General features: G+C 40.1%; 1 protein-coding gene across 2 annotated transcripts; it reads right to left on the bottom strand.

The window, feature by feature from the left end:
* LOC115371388 (calpain-5-like) lies at positions 1-15561 on the bottom strand. Of its 2 annotated transcripts, none has more exons than XM_030068732.1 (13): positions 15373-15561; positions 11814-12002; positions 9576-9707; positions 8420-8628; positions 8118-8310; positions 7844-8034; positions 6858-6935; positions 6557-6752; positions 6339-6461; positions 3021-3223; positions 2039-2160; positions 1799-1935; positions 1-385 (listed from the first exon to the last, which is right to left on the bottom strand). In XM_030068732.1, exons 2-13 carry the CDS (start codon positions 11976-11978, stop codon positions 203-205), a joined length of 1932 nt encoding a protein of 643 aa, XP_029924592.1. In that variant the 5' UTR covers positions 11979-12002; positions 15373-15561; the 3' UTR covers positions 1-202. The 2 variants fall into 2 exon arrangements, with proteins under 2 accessions (XP_029924592.1, XP_029924593.1); XM_030068733.1 differs by lacking the exon at positions 15373-15561 and adding an exon at positions 13808-13906.
* Positions 15562-16445: the final 884 nt, after the last annotated feature.

Here is a 16445-nt window from a genome sequence, read left to right as displayed (position 1 = left end):
AAAAAAAACAATAACAGGAATTGACATTCAGTCTGTCTGATAGTATTCTGATCAGTTCTCAACTTTGGGAAAGATTCACCAAGGTGCAAATAATGTAAGGATTCTTTTTTTTTTTTTATAAATGTTGACACAGGCATGGTCGTAAAATGGTCAAAAACAGAAACTTCAACTCGCTTCACAACAGTCACATCTTTAGCGCTGATCACATATCAGTCAGCTGGTTGGAGGTGATGATCCTCAGGCTGATGGTCCCGGGCATCTCGTCGGCCATTTGCCGGCCTTGTTTCCTCAGCTGAAGCCTCTGAGGTTCGGTGGTGTCCTTCACCAGCCCGGACAGCACCACCTGGCCCATGAACTGGTCCTTCACCGCGTTACGGTTCCACACCTGAGGACAGACAGGAGGCGTTTGGAGTGTAATAAAAAAAATGTTTTTACCATCCACTGGTGTAAAATGACCACAGTAACAAATAAGTTAACACGTGAGTTTCTCCAGTTCCATGTGATTAGTTTCCTCACTTCTTTATTTTTGTCTGCCATCACAGCCTCAGGGCTCATCAGACGGGACAGCTCCTCGTTTGAACCTCAATCAGCTGAGTGGCTTACTTACCTGCCTATCATTTATTAGCAACATCATTTGAACAACTCCTACCTTTTATTTTTGGTAACACTTTATAATAACCATCATTAATAAATGAATAGTTCATAAAATTGATAGTTAATAGTTGTTTTGCAGTAAACAATAATGAAATGATAATAATATTTACTTATTACATAGTAAACTACTATTTTATATTACATTTTATATACTATATATATATATATATATATATATATATATTAAAGATTATCAAATTATTTGTGAACCTTTCAGAAACCATTTGTAAAATGCATTGTATTTGAATGCTATTATAGGGTTGCCACAGACATTAATAATACTTGGTAAATAGTTAATAAATACTTTGTAGTCTATCTTAAGTCATTATTTGGATGGCCTTTATGAAGTAGAATATGTTTAATGAAAGATATTCTGTCTGTGTCGACTTGAACCCTGAAATCACTGCTTGTGGTTAAATTCATTAACTAATTATTAAAATCATTAGTTGCCACTTTTTAATAGGCATCAAAATAACGTTTACACAGCTCACAAAGCATTTAATGCCCATGAACAAAGTATTATAAAATATCTGGTCCATCTATCCATGTAATGTTAATTTACTGTATAATAAGTATTATCTAAAATTTAATTTACAAATGATTAATGGTGGGTACAACAAAGTGTTACAAAGTGTATTTATTTATTTATTTATTTATTTATTTATTTATTTATTTCTCCAGTAATTAAATCAGCTCTAAATAACATATGGCGGAAGATGTGCTGCTCCCTGTGGGCTGAAACTTCCAAGCATGTTGCTTTTCAGCCACACCCAGTCAGTGATGTCGCAGTAGGTATTTTCCATCAGCTGTGAGAGGCGAGGCTCCTGCTTTGACTTCACTGGCTGGGGTTGGGTCGGGAGCGCAGCATGCTTTAGAGTTTCAGCTGTAAAGAGCAGTTGCTGAGGCAATTTTCTGTCCTTTGGGATTTAATGTTGATTTACTTAATTAACTTCCAAAGGCATTTGTTTTTTATTCTTGGCGTAAAAGTAATTTAAAAGTTACTCTTAAAAAAACAGGCTGGGAGTGCAGGTTGGTAACGTCCCATTCTGCAGCTCTGGCAGTCATTGTGATGGCAGCACTGTTGTTAGCAGCATGACCACAAGAATTAATCAGCATTTTTTTTTTCCTATCCTTTCGATCTTACCTCCACACATATGGGCTTCCTGGGCTTCTTTCTGTAGAAAATGCCTGAGGTTTTAAACTCTGGCTCCAGAGTGTCCCGCTGGACTGTAGACTGTACAGAGTGACCCTCACAGGATATGATCACATAGGGGTCTGCTCCTGCATGGAAACATGTATGAAACCAGGCATCAAACCATGTTGGTGGGCAAAGCATTTAGCAAATGAGTTTGGCGCAAAATCTAAGGTGATAAACTCCTTTGACCTCCTGAGCTGTCTTGGTTCTGCAGACCCTCAGCTCCATGGACGTAGACGTGACTCACAGCTTGGGGATAACCGAGGAACGAGGCGCAGCACCCGGCCCTGGGCTTGTCTTCTGTCAGCTCCCTGTGGGAGTTGAGTAACGCAGAAGGATGAGGGAAAGAGAACCTGCTGTATCTAAATCAGATATGAGCAAACCAGGGGCCAGAGGAACTGATGCGATGCAATGCCTGTGCTGCACAGACTTGGACTTGCTAGCTTGGCTGACCCGTGTGTAAACAGGCATGATTAGGTATCAAGCTGAGGACTGCCAACGAGAACGTCAGAGAGATTTTAGAAAACAAATCTGTGGCCAAGAAAAGCAGTAGGAGAGAGAGACTGCTTTAAAAGTGATGTCTTGTGAACAACGGACCATCACAACAACCACACTGGGTGCGAGTAACCTCATGCTCTCCATTGTCCAACACACTTTTGTGGCTTTTCTGGGCTGCTTTCCAAAAATAAACTAGCTAATCGAGCTTCTTAAAGTATCTACAATCAGCAGTGAATGTACAGCTGTGAGCTACACTCTTTGGTAGCCAGGCATAAGGCGTTTCCTTGAGGTTAATGTAGGCCTGGACAATAAAGCAATATTAAATCAACTTTATGATACGGGACTAGATGTTGTCTGTGATTTAGGATAGCATGATATCATGATATGACAGAACTGTTGTGTTTTCTTGGTTTTAAATGCTGCATTCCAGTAAAGGGATGTAATTTTCAAACTTACACTATTATCTATCGCTACCTGCCTGGTCATTATATGCATATTACTAATACCTGTTTATCAGAAATCACTAATGTGTAAATATCTTATGCAAGCACCAATGTTGAGGTATTTGGTCAAAGATATTGTGATATTTGATTTTGTCCATATTGCCCAGCCACAGATGAGTGTCAGTCCACAGCCATGATCAGAGCAGTGACTTAAACAGACGTCTTAGTACCTGCAACCCGAGTCCACGTCGGTGAAAACGCGGATCATGTACTCCCCCAGGATCTGAGGCTTGAAGGTGGTGGGGATGATGATGTAGCGTCCCATGGGCAGCATGCACCTCTTAAACACCGTGCGGGCGTTGATGTAGGTAGACGTCTCCACACACTGCTGGGTCAGGATGTCGTGCAGCCGATATTTCCTGTTCAGTTCCACCTTCAAAGAAACATGGGTGTTAAAAGAAAACAGCGCTCAGTATAAACCTCAGTATAATCCTAAACCCCAAAACAACAGAGCTAAGACTTTTGAGATCCTGAGGTCTAGAGCCTGAATTTTGACTCTAACAAGGTAGTTTAGGTTCAATGTATGTGTGAATGAATTTATATATTAAATGACATTATTGTAATTTATGGACACTGTTTGGGAGAAAATAAATAAATCTTACCACTGTAACTGAGACTACATGTGCTCCAAAAAAATGTTGTTAATGTTTTGAGTCCAGTGGCTTAATGTCAAGAAAAAAAAAAAACATTCTGTAGTATTAGACAAGAAATATAACAATGTGGGTTGAGTTTGAACCGACTATTTATGTTACTACAGTCCATCATATTTCATTTTGTCATAAAAAGTCCATCAGCTTGGTGGATACAACTTTGTATTCCATTTAAAAACCTCAAAAATCTTATTTGAATGTAGGCAAGAGGAATTTTCCTCCCTTCATCAAAAATGCACAAATGTTACTGAAAATGTATTTGAAATGTATTTGTACAGGCTTGACATTGACAGTATCATACAGAGAGGTTTGTTGTTTCAAACAAGTGAATTCTCCCACCTCCTGGTGGTAGAAAAGTGAATAACATGTTATTTTCTTGTCTGAGGGTTAAGGCACGGGAGAAAAGCCAACAACCCGAGCTGGATGTGATCCAGATGCACTGTGCACAAGTGAGACCTTGTGCACTGTGTTTATACAGAGTCTTGTTTTATTCTGTTTATGGTTAACTGCTGCAGAGCAGGGCAGAGTCTTTCACTTCCTGGTGGGCTCCTGGACTGGCTACATGTTGAGACTGAATGCAGTTTTGATCAACACAAGTACAAGTTTATGTCTTTTAGTCTAGATTAGCCTCTTCACGGCATATTGTTTTCAGTTAGTTCCCCCTATTACAGCTACAGCTTGCCCCCCTTTATAACACTAACACTTTTCTTTTTAATGATGTCCCCCCCCCCCCCCCGGTCAGCGATGGTTTGTGGTTAGGTTGACAGTGTACCACTTTGATGGTAACAGCTGTTAATAGCCGGTCACAAGGTGAGTTGGGGCATCAAGCTGTGGAGTCAAAAACACACCGGTCCCACATTCCAGGCCGTGTCTGAGCTGCTGGCACACCAGGTGTCCACTGACACACATTTTTGGATGTCAGGCTTATAACTGTTGATTTAGTGCAGCATGCTGTGGGCTGAACAAGTGATTTTTTCTAATCATGAATGAGACAGTTTTTAATATGTTTAACAACACAGGAAAAGGAGGTTAAAAAAAAAAAAAAAAAACACTGGAGATTCAGAAGCAGCGTGTGGAGTCTCCAGAAGTTTCCACAACTGCTCTCAAGTCAGCTGAAAGGTGGTGTTGGGTAAATCCAGGACAGAGTTATGGACTTGAATAATGCTCTGCACACAGTTGCACTTTCACGGATAGTTCACATAATATCAGGATTTATTGACTTACAGTGTCTGCCACCTTCCTCTGTTCCTACTGGACTTAAGATTGTGTGTACGTGCGTGCGTGCGTGCGTGCGTGCGTGCGTGCGTGCGTGCGTGCGTGCGTGCGTGCGTGTGTGAGTAAATCTAGCCAGGCCTCTGACAAGTAAATCACCCTATGTAATGTGATGTCTCTGAGGTGCTGACTGTGTTTTACATGGCCTTATATGAAATAGACTGTTTCAGTTTCAGGGTTTTAACAACCTTTTTGGCTGCGTTCTGGTGTCATGTACCCTTTGGCTCAGAGGGGGAGTGATTATAAAAAAAATTTCTAACCCCAAGCACCATCAATTTTGCCCATAAGCGGTAATTTGTCTTTTACAGCAGATCAGAATTTGAATACTGGAAATATCCCAATGGTGAAACCCCCACTCATGCCATCTGATACCTGAAAACAATAATAAAAACTCGATTTTCCAGACCTTTTCTAGGGGTTTATGCACAATAATGCAAGAAATATGAGGCTGAAAAAACTACAATGGTTGCATTTGCTGCTGAACTGTGTGCACCCAACTGAGACTTGAGAGGAAACAGTTTCTCACTAAATGTTCTGCAATATTATTCAGCTTGAACCAATTAGCTGAGGTATGAGCATTTGTTGTTGTAATCATCTATGATTGAGCATATTGTTGAAACAGCTTTTTTTTTTTTTTTTTTTTAAGATAAACTTATTAGGTAATGTCGGCCTGTCATAATAAACACCCGACGACTGGTTTGCTGTTTGTTCAATGAAAGAGTTGAAAAGTTTAACAAAGCCAAATTCTTTGACCAGAGGAGCAGCCAAAACTGTGATTAAATCTCAATGTTTCTCCACAAAAATAAACTGTCGTTGACTTGGAGTTGCATCCACAGACCAGATTTATAGCCTTTCCTGTGTTGAACCCTTCATCAGTCAGCATAAACGTTACCTACTTGCAAGGTTTCACAGACCATTAGGATATTTTCCTGTTGTTATACTTCAGTCGTCTGCTGGTAAATTGTTAAATCATTAGTCATGCAAGCCCACTGTCGCACAGTAGCTGATGCTACATGTTCGGGTTAGGGTTAGTAATACAGTAATACAACAAACCAGTTTCCAGTCTGCTGCAATATTCCCTGTCTCTCTTCACTCCAATACAAAGGGACCGGATAGGTATTTGTTTGTGGTGGTCAAACCGTCAAACACTTCCAAAAAAATCTTTTCATAAACAACATCACAGACACCCGACAGAATCCACAGCCCTCAGGGTTAAGGGATTTTTGGGGAACTATAAGAAGTCAGGCAGTGTCATCGTTTGAAACTTGTGAGCATGTAAAGCCCTTTGAGACGGGCTTTTAGTAAACTTGGATGTGAACGTGAACCTATTTCCTGCCGAGGAACTGTGTCCATCCACCTTGAACTTTTCAATTCTACAGTTCAGAGTTCTGCAGCAGCAAATTCCTCCAATCCAACTGTATACTGGAAACCTCACCAAATCACACTATCTGAAACCATTTGGATGGATAGACTGCACAAAGGATAAGAGGGAGAGTATCTTTTTTGTATTTGGGGGAACTCTTCCCTTAAAAAGTCCTCTTTACATCACTACACTCTATGTGGTACCTTGAAGACGCTGAAGCCGATGGTGAGATTTTCTCCCTGGCCGATTTGCCGGTGGATCTTCATGTCTCTCTGCTGGAGCGAAATCAGCACCTCGTCCACCTCCTTCGTCACATCAAACAGATACTGCGAAGGAGACGAGAAGGAGCATGATGAAAAAGCAGAGCGTATGGGCATCGGTGCCATGAATGTAACAGCAGGAGAGGCTGGACGGTCCGTACCTGTGGGTTCTGCAGGAATGTCTGTTTATGGTTCGCACAGCCACCGCAGCGATTGAACAGAGGTTCTGCGTGTTTGGTCCAGCTCCCAAAATGCATCGATTCGTGCCACGTCTTGTGGATGCTTATCAGAGCGGTGTTAATGAGACGGCACACATCTGTGTCTGTGAAGTTCTTACACCAGTCTGAGAAGGACATCCTGTGGATATAGACACATGCGCATTCAGAGGATTTAGTATTACACGCTGAAGGAAGATGTGAAGCCACTGTGAGATTTTATAACCGCGTCATTTTATCTACTGACCAGAACTCCCCGTCGTCCTCTACTGTGATGCCAAGGTTGCCCCTCTCTGTGTCTCCAACTTTTGTCCATTCTTCAGAGCTGATGTAAGGAAGACAAAATGAAAATGCATAAAGGACATGACTTCGCCTGTGTCGCCTGTGTCGTCCCTCATAAGTAACCTCGTTCCCAGGCTTTCTCCACTTGCCATTCTCTCATTGGTCTCTTGACTTGTCCATTGAGCATCTTCAATAGCTCAATTTCCTCCAAGAGCTCCATATTTGCCAACCCCTTTTTTTTTTATTGTACTTTTTTACTCTTCCTCATATGCAGCACCTTTTGTTTTTATATTTCCCTCCTAATGTTGTATAACCAACTGTTTCAAATTGTTTATACAATTGTTTGGGTAACACTTTACAATAACAGTACAACAATTAACAGTTAGTTAGTTAATGCCGTAATAAACATTAAGTAACAAGTAATAAACATTAAATAACAGTTAATTAACCATTAACTAATGTGTCTAAGAATCAGGTACTAATGCTGTTCATGCTAAGGTATTAATTTATGTTATTTAAGGGTTATTATAGATATTATTAACATTAGTAAATGCCATAATAATCATTAACTAACAGTCAATTAACCATTATGCCATTGACTAATGTTAACTAACGTTAATTGCTGTACCATTGTTACCATTGTTTGTCTGCATAATGGAAAAGTGACACACACCAAAGATTACAGTGAGTCATGATAGTGAGTGCTGGTTACTGGAAGTTGAGAGTAGGGAAAACAGTTTTAGACACTCTGGCTCCATTTGCATTTCTATTTTATTGTGATAATGTTCAATTTCCCAGGGGAAACATATTTCACAGGGCAGGGGGAGGCAGGAACAGAAACTCCAAAATACTCTCTCTAAACTGGAAGTCTCAGAGTTTAGGGTAAACTCTTTTAGCAAAGAGAAATGCCACAGTTTAGAAACCTGTAATACGATCCTGTGTGCTCCTCACCTGTCACTCCAGGCTCCTTTCCACTCGGTCTTGCCCCAGGGGTTCCTCATGCGTATCAGAGGAATGGTTTCGTTCTTGAAGTAGGCCAGCAGCCCGTGGCCCAAACGCACCCTCTTCACTGCTGTTATTGAGTATGCATGGCCTTTCACCAACCCATTAGCCATCCTCATCTCAATTTCATGTGGTGATGCCTGATGGAATGAGCAAAGTAATGAGTTAACCGGTTTCTGTTATAGAAAGATGAAGAGGCAGAACATTCAGAAAGGAAACAGACCTTAATGGAGCAGCTGATGATTCCTCCACGGTCGTAGACTTTTAACAGGTCCTCAAAGAGCTGATCTTGCTTCTTCTGGTCTTTGTAGTAGGCTTCTTCCTCCAGGTTGATGACCTCTGACACAGCGCCGCTGAAATCCACCACGGCGTCTCCAGTGTTGCCCCCTTCCAAAGACTCATAGCAGCCAGACAGCCTGGAGGCCGAGGGAAACAGAGGTAGAGGGTGTTACATTAGAAATCAGATGTGCTGCTGATGTGTGACTGAGCCTGGATTAAGGTGTGTAAAGTGAAGAGATTACACACTTGGCATAGGCCTTCTCTAGAAGAGCACTCCAGAATTCGTTGTTGAATTTCGAGTGGCAGTAGATGAGTTCTCCATTGATTGTGGGCAGCCGGTCGTCAACCACCACGTCCACCCACTGACCGAACACCCAGAACTGGAAGTGGAAGATTCCAGCGTAGTTTTCAGGGTGCTTGGGGTCCCACTCCTGCTCATCTGAGTCAGGAATTACCTGGAAACACACACACATTCACACAATGCAAAAAAAAATATGATGCTCAATGTGACGCTACAGTGTGACCAATTAATAATTTTTGTGTTGACCATTAACTTTGCTGTGGAAGACATTTCAGAGGAGAAGAAACACAAAGCACTTGGTCTTTACATCATTATGTCTGATTTTAAAGCTGCAATAATCAAACACGCCAAGAGTCTATTTAAGTAAAGACTACTGAGAACCAAAGGCACATAAGCATATCATTTGTTGGTTCAGTCTACATGGTTTTCATTACTGGCCAACTCACTGTTAAATAAATTAATGGCACTGCATGTCCTTCCTGTTTTGAACTGGAAGTAAAACTATTCAGCAAAACAACTGAGACAGCGCTGTAGACTTGTTCAAATAAACCCACAGGCAAGTGAAACTGGTGCATCACTGCAGCCAGGAGAGGTGATAAAACTTTTTTTCCCCTTCCATGAAAAAGGACTATGTGTAAAGTGATAAGATCATTTACAAAAGAAATGTGAGAGTTATTCTTGCATGTTGGAGTGGAAACCCCCTCAGGTGTGCTCTGTTTTTGACCTGAGAGTCAGGTGTCAGAAAGCACGCTGAAAGATAAAGCTCTGGCACATACCTCACATTATTTTGGTTCCCCTCAGTGTTAGCTTGGTCATGAACTAAATCTTAAACCTACTATACTTGCACTTTGTCTCTCACACCTGGCTTAGTAAGGTAGGTTTGCCCTGTCAACATACTATTCTGAATCTTGTGCTTTGTTTTGTTTCCTTATTCTGCTGCAAACTGTACTACATCACTTTGTTTTATGGCTGATTGTTGACTGATCTGATGAAAGCTCGCTCATTATCAGTGAAGATCATTGGGAGTTTTTTTTTTGCGTTGATCTGACCTGATTTGACTTTACCTGACCTGATTTGGCTCGAGGAGAGAATTTGGCTCACCTTCTTCCAGAGGTGTGGCTTCAAAGCCAGACAGGAGCATGCAGCCACAAACCAGCAATTACCCACAACCCCCTGGTTCAGGTCATGGGAGCTGATGCCCTCCACAAACAGATGCGGCTCATTGCTGATCTCCTGGAACAGAAAAGTTCATGGCATCAAACGGTGCCTTCATTTCACTTTTCCGCCCACATAATCATTAAAAAGAACCTGAGCTTTCCCGGTAAATGTACCACAAAAAATAAATTAAACATAACTGTTTCAGTGCCTGATGTGAAAGATAATACACGTGTAGTATCTGCCTTGAATGCTTCACAAATTCTCTGTGGCTCAATAAAGGCGTAGCCGTGACTTTTGCAATCTAACTATACGTGCAATCATTCACTCTGTTAGATTCATGATAATATCCCATCAAATTAGTGAATAGGTTTGATTGGCCTTCCACAATTCAGAAAGGCATTTAATGTCTGTCGGCAGGTGTAATTCAAAGAGAGAAACCCAAGGCCGGATCACTTTACTTCATCCATTCAGTGATAAACCTCCTGTTTTTAGACCTGACGAACCAGGTGAACCTTTATATTTAATATTCAATATATTGAATATACGACTGTGGTGACTATAGTTACCTGCTTCTTCTGCTAACGAGCTGTTGCAGTTAGATTGTTCTGGAGTTTACGTTCATGATTTCTTATTAAAATTAAAACTTTGCATATGAGCATTGGGATTAGGATAAAGTGTCATGAAAGATAACTTACATGTACTGTTACAGGATTCACGTCAGCTCTTTTTGGCATGTGTCAACCTCAGTCTTTAAATAAATGAATAAATAAAATCCAACACCTTGTAAACCGCCTACAGGAAGCTTCATACAGTAAGATGTGAGGGCTAATAGACAAGAGTCTGGAGAGGAAATGGTGACCAAACAAAACGACTGTTACTGAAGATGTGATTTTATTTTAAGCACAATTCCATGGTAATTTGTGGAAAATTTCTTTTTGGAAAAATACAGGAAATTAGCAAGTGATTGCCAAGAAATACTGGCAAAAAAAAAAATAGTCACTCGAAAAGGAAATACTTCTGGACAGTAATCATTTATAGATCACAGGACTTAAACGTCAGCTGCTCAGAGCAGGCTGCAGTGGGGCTGGAGGGTTATGAACCTTGCCCTGTCTGGCATTTTTATTTTTGAAATAAGATTAGACACATAACCAGTGTTTTGCTGGGTCTACTTAAAAACAAGAAGTAAGAGAAAATGAGAAAATGAAAATAAGCCAACTGAAAAGACAGCTCTGGGTTTAAATAAAAATGCCCTAAGAAGTGTTTCATCCAAATTAATGCTCGAGTTCAGTCAGTTCCATGTCTCTGCATTTATAAGCTCGGTGGTTCCTATTTCTCATGAATTTAATCATAACCCAAATTCCATTTATCACCTTTAGTCCATAAATTAATACAAAAATAATGTGCCAGAAAAGTTCTATAAAAATTTTAATCTAATAAGCACATTTAGGTTAATCAAAAGCATCTAAACTAATTACAATAGCCTAGTCTGACCGAATTTAGTACCAATTACTGCCAGATGATTAGCGCATGGATGGAAATTTTGAAATTAAAAGAGAAAAAATGAATATATATAAGCTTGTACAATCCATTTCATCATGTAGATTAGAGAAGGTAGAGAGTGAAATTTGTGTCGAGCTGATGTTAAAAGCTGTAAGTCCTTATTTAGATTGCCTTCTGATAAAATAGCTTTTCCCCCCCAAATTATGCATGTAAATGTAGGCTATGTTTGTAAGGAACGCAGTCGCTCTCAGACAAAGTTAAATACAAAAGTGTGTAGAAGAGGAAGAAATCCTCCCAGACGGAGTGTTTTCACCCACTCAGCCTTATACTTGCTGTGTCTTGTTCTGAGAGATCACAATTGTACTTAACAGTAAACAATACAGCAAGGAATTAGCAGAAAGGAGCACCTGCCAACTCAAAAACATGTTCACAACAAGCTCATGACGGTCTCCCTGTGATGCAGCCACTGTGATCAGCTCTCAAACACATTTACAGCCCAATATTTGCATTCATACATTAATAATCATATGCAAGTAAAACTCAAACATAATAGCTGTGATTTTGTTGTATCTAACCATCATAAGGTTGCAGATTAAACAGAATGTCTTGAAGAAGCATGTAGCAGTTGTTTCCCACCTATGAACATAAATATTAATATAAATATGAGTTTTCTCCACTCACCCCTGGTCTCTTCCACTCCACAAGCCCAGGCGGTGGTCTCCTATAAAACAGCGATGCATTGGTGGCCGGGAACTCTGGGTCCTCGAAGAGAGTCTTGCTCTTGATGCAGGCGCTCTTCAGGTCAGCGTAGTGCTGGTTTTTGTACGGGTCAACGGAGGAGAACATGGTCCTGATGCTGAAGCCTCACAGCTGCAGAGTGATCACAGACGGCGGACATTTAGTGACTTTATAGCATTCTGCCTGGACCGAATCTCAGTCTGACCTCTGACCCTGAACATTTCTGGACAGAAGCAAAGCGCGCAGTAATAGATCCTATAAATCCCAGCATAACCCAGGGGAAACATTCCCAGATCAACAGTGAACCGGCCTGAGACCCCTGGCTCCCACCAGACAGTCTGCATGTACTGATGAGCATCAAGTGTTTATTCTGGGCTGTGATCAGGTATTAGGTGTTTGATTTGCCAGATGGCTTTGATTTGTTTCGAACAGCTCACAGGAAAACAGCAGAAGTGTCTCATGTTTGTAATAATCATGTACTGTATCTAACTAAAGCAAACTCATGAAGTTCGTTATGAACTTGTACTAGCCTTGCTGTGCTGTGGCGGTCTAAAGAGAAGCTTCATGGTATTTATTTCCCTAATAGGAGCATCATATTTTAAATACTGCGCTTGGTAAACAGGCTAAAAAAAAGTTCTAGCAGTGAACGACCCTGGATTTTGTTTAAGACTCAGACATTTTTGTCACCGTGCCAGTCTGCTGTAGATTAAAATGCAGCCAATCATTTCCTACATTTTTCTGAGGTCCACCATCACCATTGATTTATCATTATTATTTTATTTTATTAATTAATTTGGTTATTTATTTTTGTGATTTGTGCTGTATATTTCTGCTTTAGGGTATTTTAAAATACATGCATGGTTGTATGTAAGCATGCAGTTGCATTTGTCAATGTATGAGCATGGATGTATGGGTGAATGTGTGTATGCAGATATGTAGTTTTATATTTTTATGACGTGCAATCATGTATAGCCTACATATTTCTCTATCTTTGATCCATGTCTGCTTCTATGCTTCTAGAATGAATGTAAATAAACTCAAAATCATTCACATCTAAGGGTGCTACTTATTTTTTTTTATTGAAGGCTTAGATGATGTAGACTGTAATAAAATGTAATAAAAGTGTCTGGTAGCCTACAGTAAATGACATAATGTAATGCAATATAAATACTACAGTATCAGTGGCAAAGTGTGTGCACCTTACTTTTGGCTGCACTAGGAAGTGAAAATAAACCAAATCAAAACCCGTATTATTTATAGTTTTTTTTTGTTTGTTTGTTTGTTTTTTTTTTGTTTTTTTGTAATAATAATAAAATTGCTGCAGAACAATCCGCTGTGGTGAAGATGATGCAGCTTGTTTTCGCACACAAATCTTGGCATAGACTTTCCATATTCATAGAAATGACAAGAATCCGGTTTCAGGGTGGATTATCCAGTAAGTGACGGATTTATGGGACAAGTAGCCATGAACAACACAGCTGCTTAGATGATGATGATGATGATGATGATGATGATGATATTGTAACCCTGTGCCCCTGTGCCCCTCCAGGGCCACGTTTGGAAAAGTACAAGCTGCTATAAATCCACTAAATATATTCTGACATTTGATGTTTGCGCAGAACAGCACAACGCCGGAGGAATTTCACCAACTTGTCTGACGGAAGAAACAAGTAATCATTTCGTAATGGTCTTTTTTCCCTCTCAACAGACCAAAAGGAAACCAAAAAAGTAAAATATTTCTTCTGGGCAATCGGGAATAATCTAGGGTATGTCATTATCTCAGATTGTAGAGCAGATACCAACAAGGCAGCAGCCCAAAGTTTGCTGTGAGAAAGAGGCAGAAATCTGAAAGTATGGTATATCTGGAAAAATAATAATTTGATAACTCCTAGTAGAGCAAGAGAAGAGACAATTAAAGAACAAAAAGCCTGCTGTACCTGTCAGCCAGCGCCGGGACCCTCAGGAAAAAAGAAAGAGTGTGTCTTTCCAGGTGTCGTAGCCTACCTGTGCGTCGCCCTCCCACGCAACAGCACACTTAATCCAAGACACACCCTGTTTTTTTTTTTTTTTTTACTCTCTGCTGTGTTGCAGCCTGTGACGCGGCGAAGGAGGTGCCATTAAGAAGCAAATGTGATCAGTTAAATAAATCATCATGTTATTCCAGATCGGGAAGTTCAACAGAAGCTTGTGTGTGTGTGTGTGTGTGTGTGTGTGTGTGTGTGTGTGTGGGTGTGCAGGCATGTAAGGCTGCATACAGTGTGTGTGTGTGTGTGTGTTATCTGTGTGAGAGTTCCCGGCTGATGTGGTCAGGCAGGTTATTTTTGGGTTGGGTATTTTACAGTTACCTCACTTGAGTGTGATCTGCCTTCATTGTGGACTAAAACAGTTCAATATGTAGATATTTCTGTCTCAGAGAGTGGCAAGAAGTCCTGCAGAATTTAAAAGACATGCTTTCCTGTTTCTCGGGAAGGTTTACTATGAATAATATGCGGGAAGGTGACAATAGGTTGCCTTCCAGATTATTTCCTGTGTGCATGTTGAAACATGAAACATTTTCGAGAGGGGAGTCTCTGTCAGTGCTGAAACCACTGAAAAGATGGCACCACTTTACAATAAGACTACATCTGGTTTACAATCAGGTTATGGATTAGGTTGTAAAAACTTCATAAATCATTAATAAACAAGTTATGACACAGTTTCCGGACATCAGTGCAGGCTCACTATTTGGCATGATCAAGTAAAGCAAGCTAAGCAACTGGGTAGATCTGAGATTTAACACGATAGTTGCAGTGCAGCAGAAACTTGATCTTGCCAAATAGTGAGCCTGCATCAGTGTAAACACGGAAAACTGTGATATTAGTTGTTTATAACTGTTTATTCATGATTTCTAAATTGTTTACAACCTAATTAATAACCTGATTAGAAACCATTCACAAACCCTTTATGAAATTAGACATTTCTGGTTTTATTTAAAGGGAGGTACCACAGGTAATATGAGTAATGGTGATTTTGTAATTACTGATATTACTGCCTCTTGAATGATGTGTTTATATCCTTATATATATTATTATTATATATTTGTACCTGAGAAGATTTTTTTTCATGGATAAAGTCACAGATTAAGCTCATGTTGCCATGGTAAGAAAACCAATAATTGTCAGTTTCCATGTATAAAAATTCTCTTTTTTTAGAGGGAGTTTAGTTCTTTACCTATTTTTTTTTTTTTTTTTTTTTTTTTTTTTTTTTATCAAAATAACATATTAAAAGATGTGTAAACTTTCCAAATATTAGGTTGAAACAGCCACTATGTGTACCAGTCAAAAGATGTGGGTATTTGACATTTGGGTCTGAAGAAGCCTCACAATGAGAAAATCTTTACAAGACTGACATTGTTCATGCCATGAAACAATGAATCTAAGCAGAATACCTATGGATATCATAACTGACACCAAGACACAAAGCTGAAGTGTGCAGGATTTAAAACCTTGACAGCAGCACTCACCTGTGGCACGTCTTGTAGTCCTGGCAGTGATGAGATCACACACACACCCACTGTCCTGCTGAGCTCCTGTGAGACGGACTAACATCAGCCAAACATTTATGCCACCACATCCCTTCCACACGATAACAATCTGCTGCAGCTTTCTCAGCAACCAAGGCCAGTGCCTTGTTGGTGTCCCGACCTGAGAGGAGGAAACCACCAAATACAACCGCTTGCACACAAACACGGCCAGGAAACTGGTCTGACGAGTATCTGGAGCTGGAGGCTTTTATACACAGGCTCTGCTTGCTGGTGATTAAAGAAGGGAGGGAAGGGGGGAGATGAAACTAAACTCCATCACTCCCACTACCCTGGAATTCATAGGTGAAGCAAGTAAAAACCTGTCCTGTCTGAAATCATGCACTAACAGACCCTCTAGTCTGCTACAAGTAAAACAAATTTAAATTCAGTGGGGAAGCTAAGGCATCCTCCAGGCTATGTCTTCATCAAATTTGGGAATAACACAACCTGTCCTGCTGGCTGCTGCCTGGGATAAACCGACACTCTGGACCCATCAAGCAGATTAAAGTCGGGCTACTTCCGGTCTTTGAGACTGAGGGCAAAAGGCTGTTAAGGAAAAATGCTCTCAACATGCCAACAGAAATACGCTGAAATCCATGTAGGAGGTTAAACAGGGATAGTGAACGCACAGTCAAACAACCCGAGGAAATTCTTAAATTTTGAGCAAATCATTCAGATTAGCAAAATTCAAGGTCTCAGTATACGTTCAAAAGTTCATACGATCAAAAGTTCATGAGAAAAAAGTGATTCAAAAAGAGAAGGGAGGAAAAATGTCCGCTCACTCACAATGAATGATGAACCAAGCTTGTAATTGTGTACAACATTTTTGTCCAAATATACTCAGTGTCTTGAAATATGCCCTCTATCAAAACTGATCCACTGTAAAGGAAATATATATATATATATATATATATATATATAGATAGATAGATAGATAGATAGATAGATAGATAGATAGATAGATAGATAGATAGATAGATAGATAGATATCTTGCTTTTTGACATGTGGTAGA

Source organism: Myripristis murdjan, chromosome 14 (genome assembly GCF_902150065.1).
Source record: "Myripristis murdjan chromosome 14, fMyrMur1.1, whole genome shotgun sequence".
Taxonomy (NCBI): domain Eukaryota; kingdom Metazoa; phylum Chordata; class Actinopteri; order Holocentriformes; family Holocentridae; genus Myripristis; species Myripristis murdjan.
The sequence above is the reverse complement of the archived record's forward strand: the minus strand, read 5'-3'. Positions and strand labels throughout refer to the sequence as shown.

Bases quoted from the DNA above. Each gene is read 5' to 3' on its own strand.
- LOC115371388 (XM_030068732.1), bottom strand. From the start codon at position 11,978: ATGTTCTCCTCCGTTGACCCGTACAAAAACCAGCACTACGCTGACCTG. The intron at 6,936-7,843 runs GTGAGGAGCACA...TCCTTACATCAG, and splicing joins AAAGGAGCCTGGAGTGACAG to CTCTGAAGAATGGACAAAAG. The intron at 1,936-2,038 runs GTCAAAGGAGTT...GTTTCCATGCAG, and splicing joins GAACCAAGACAGCTCAGGAG to GAGCAGACCCCTATGTGATC.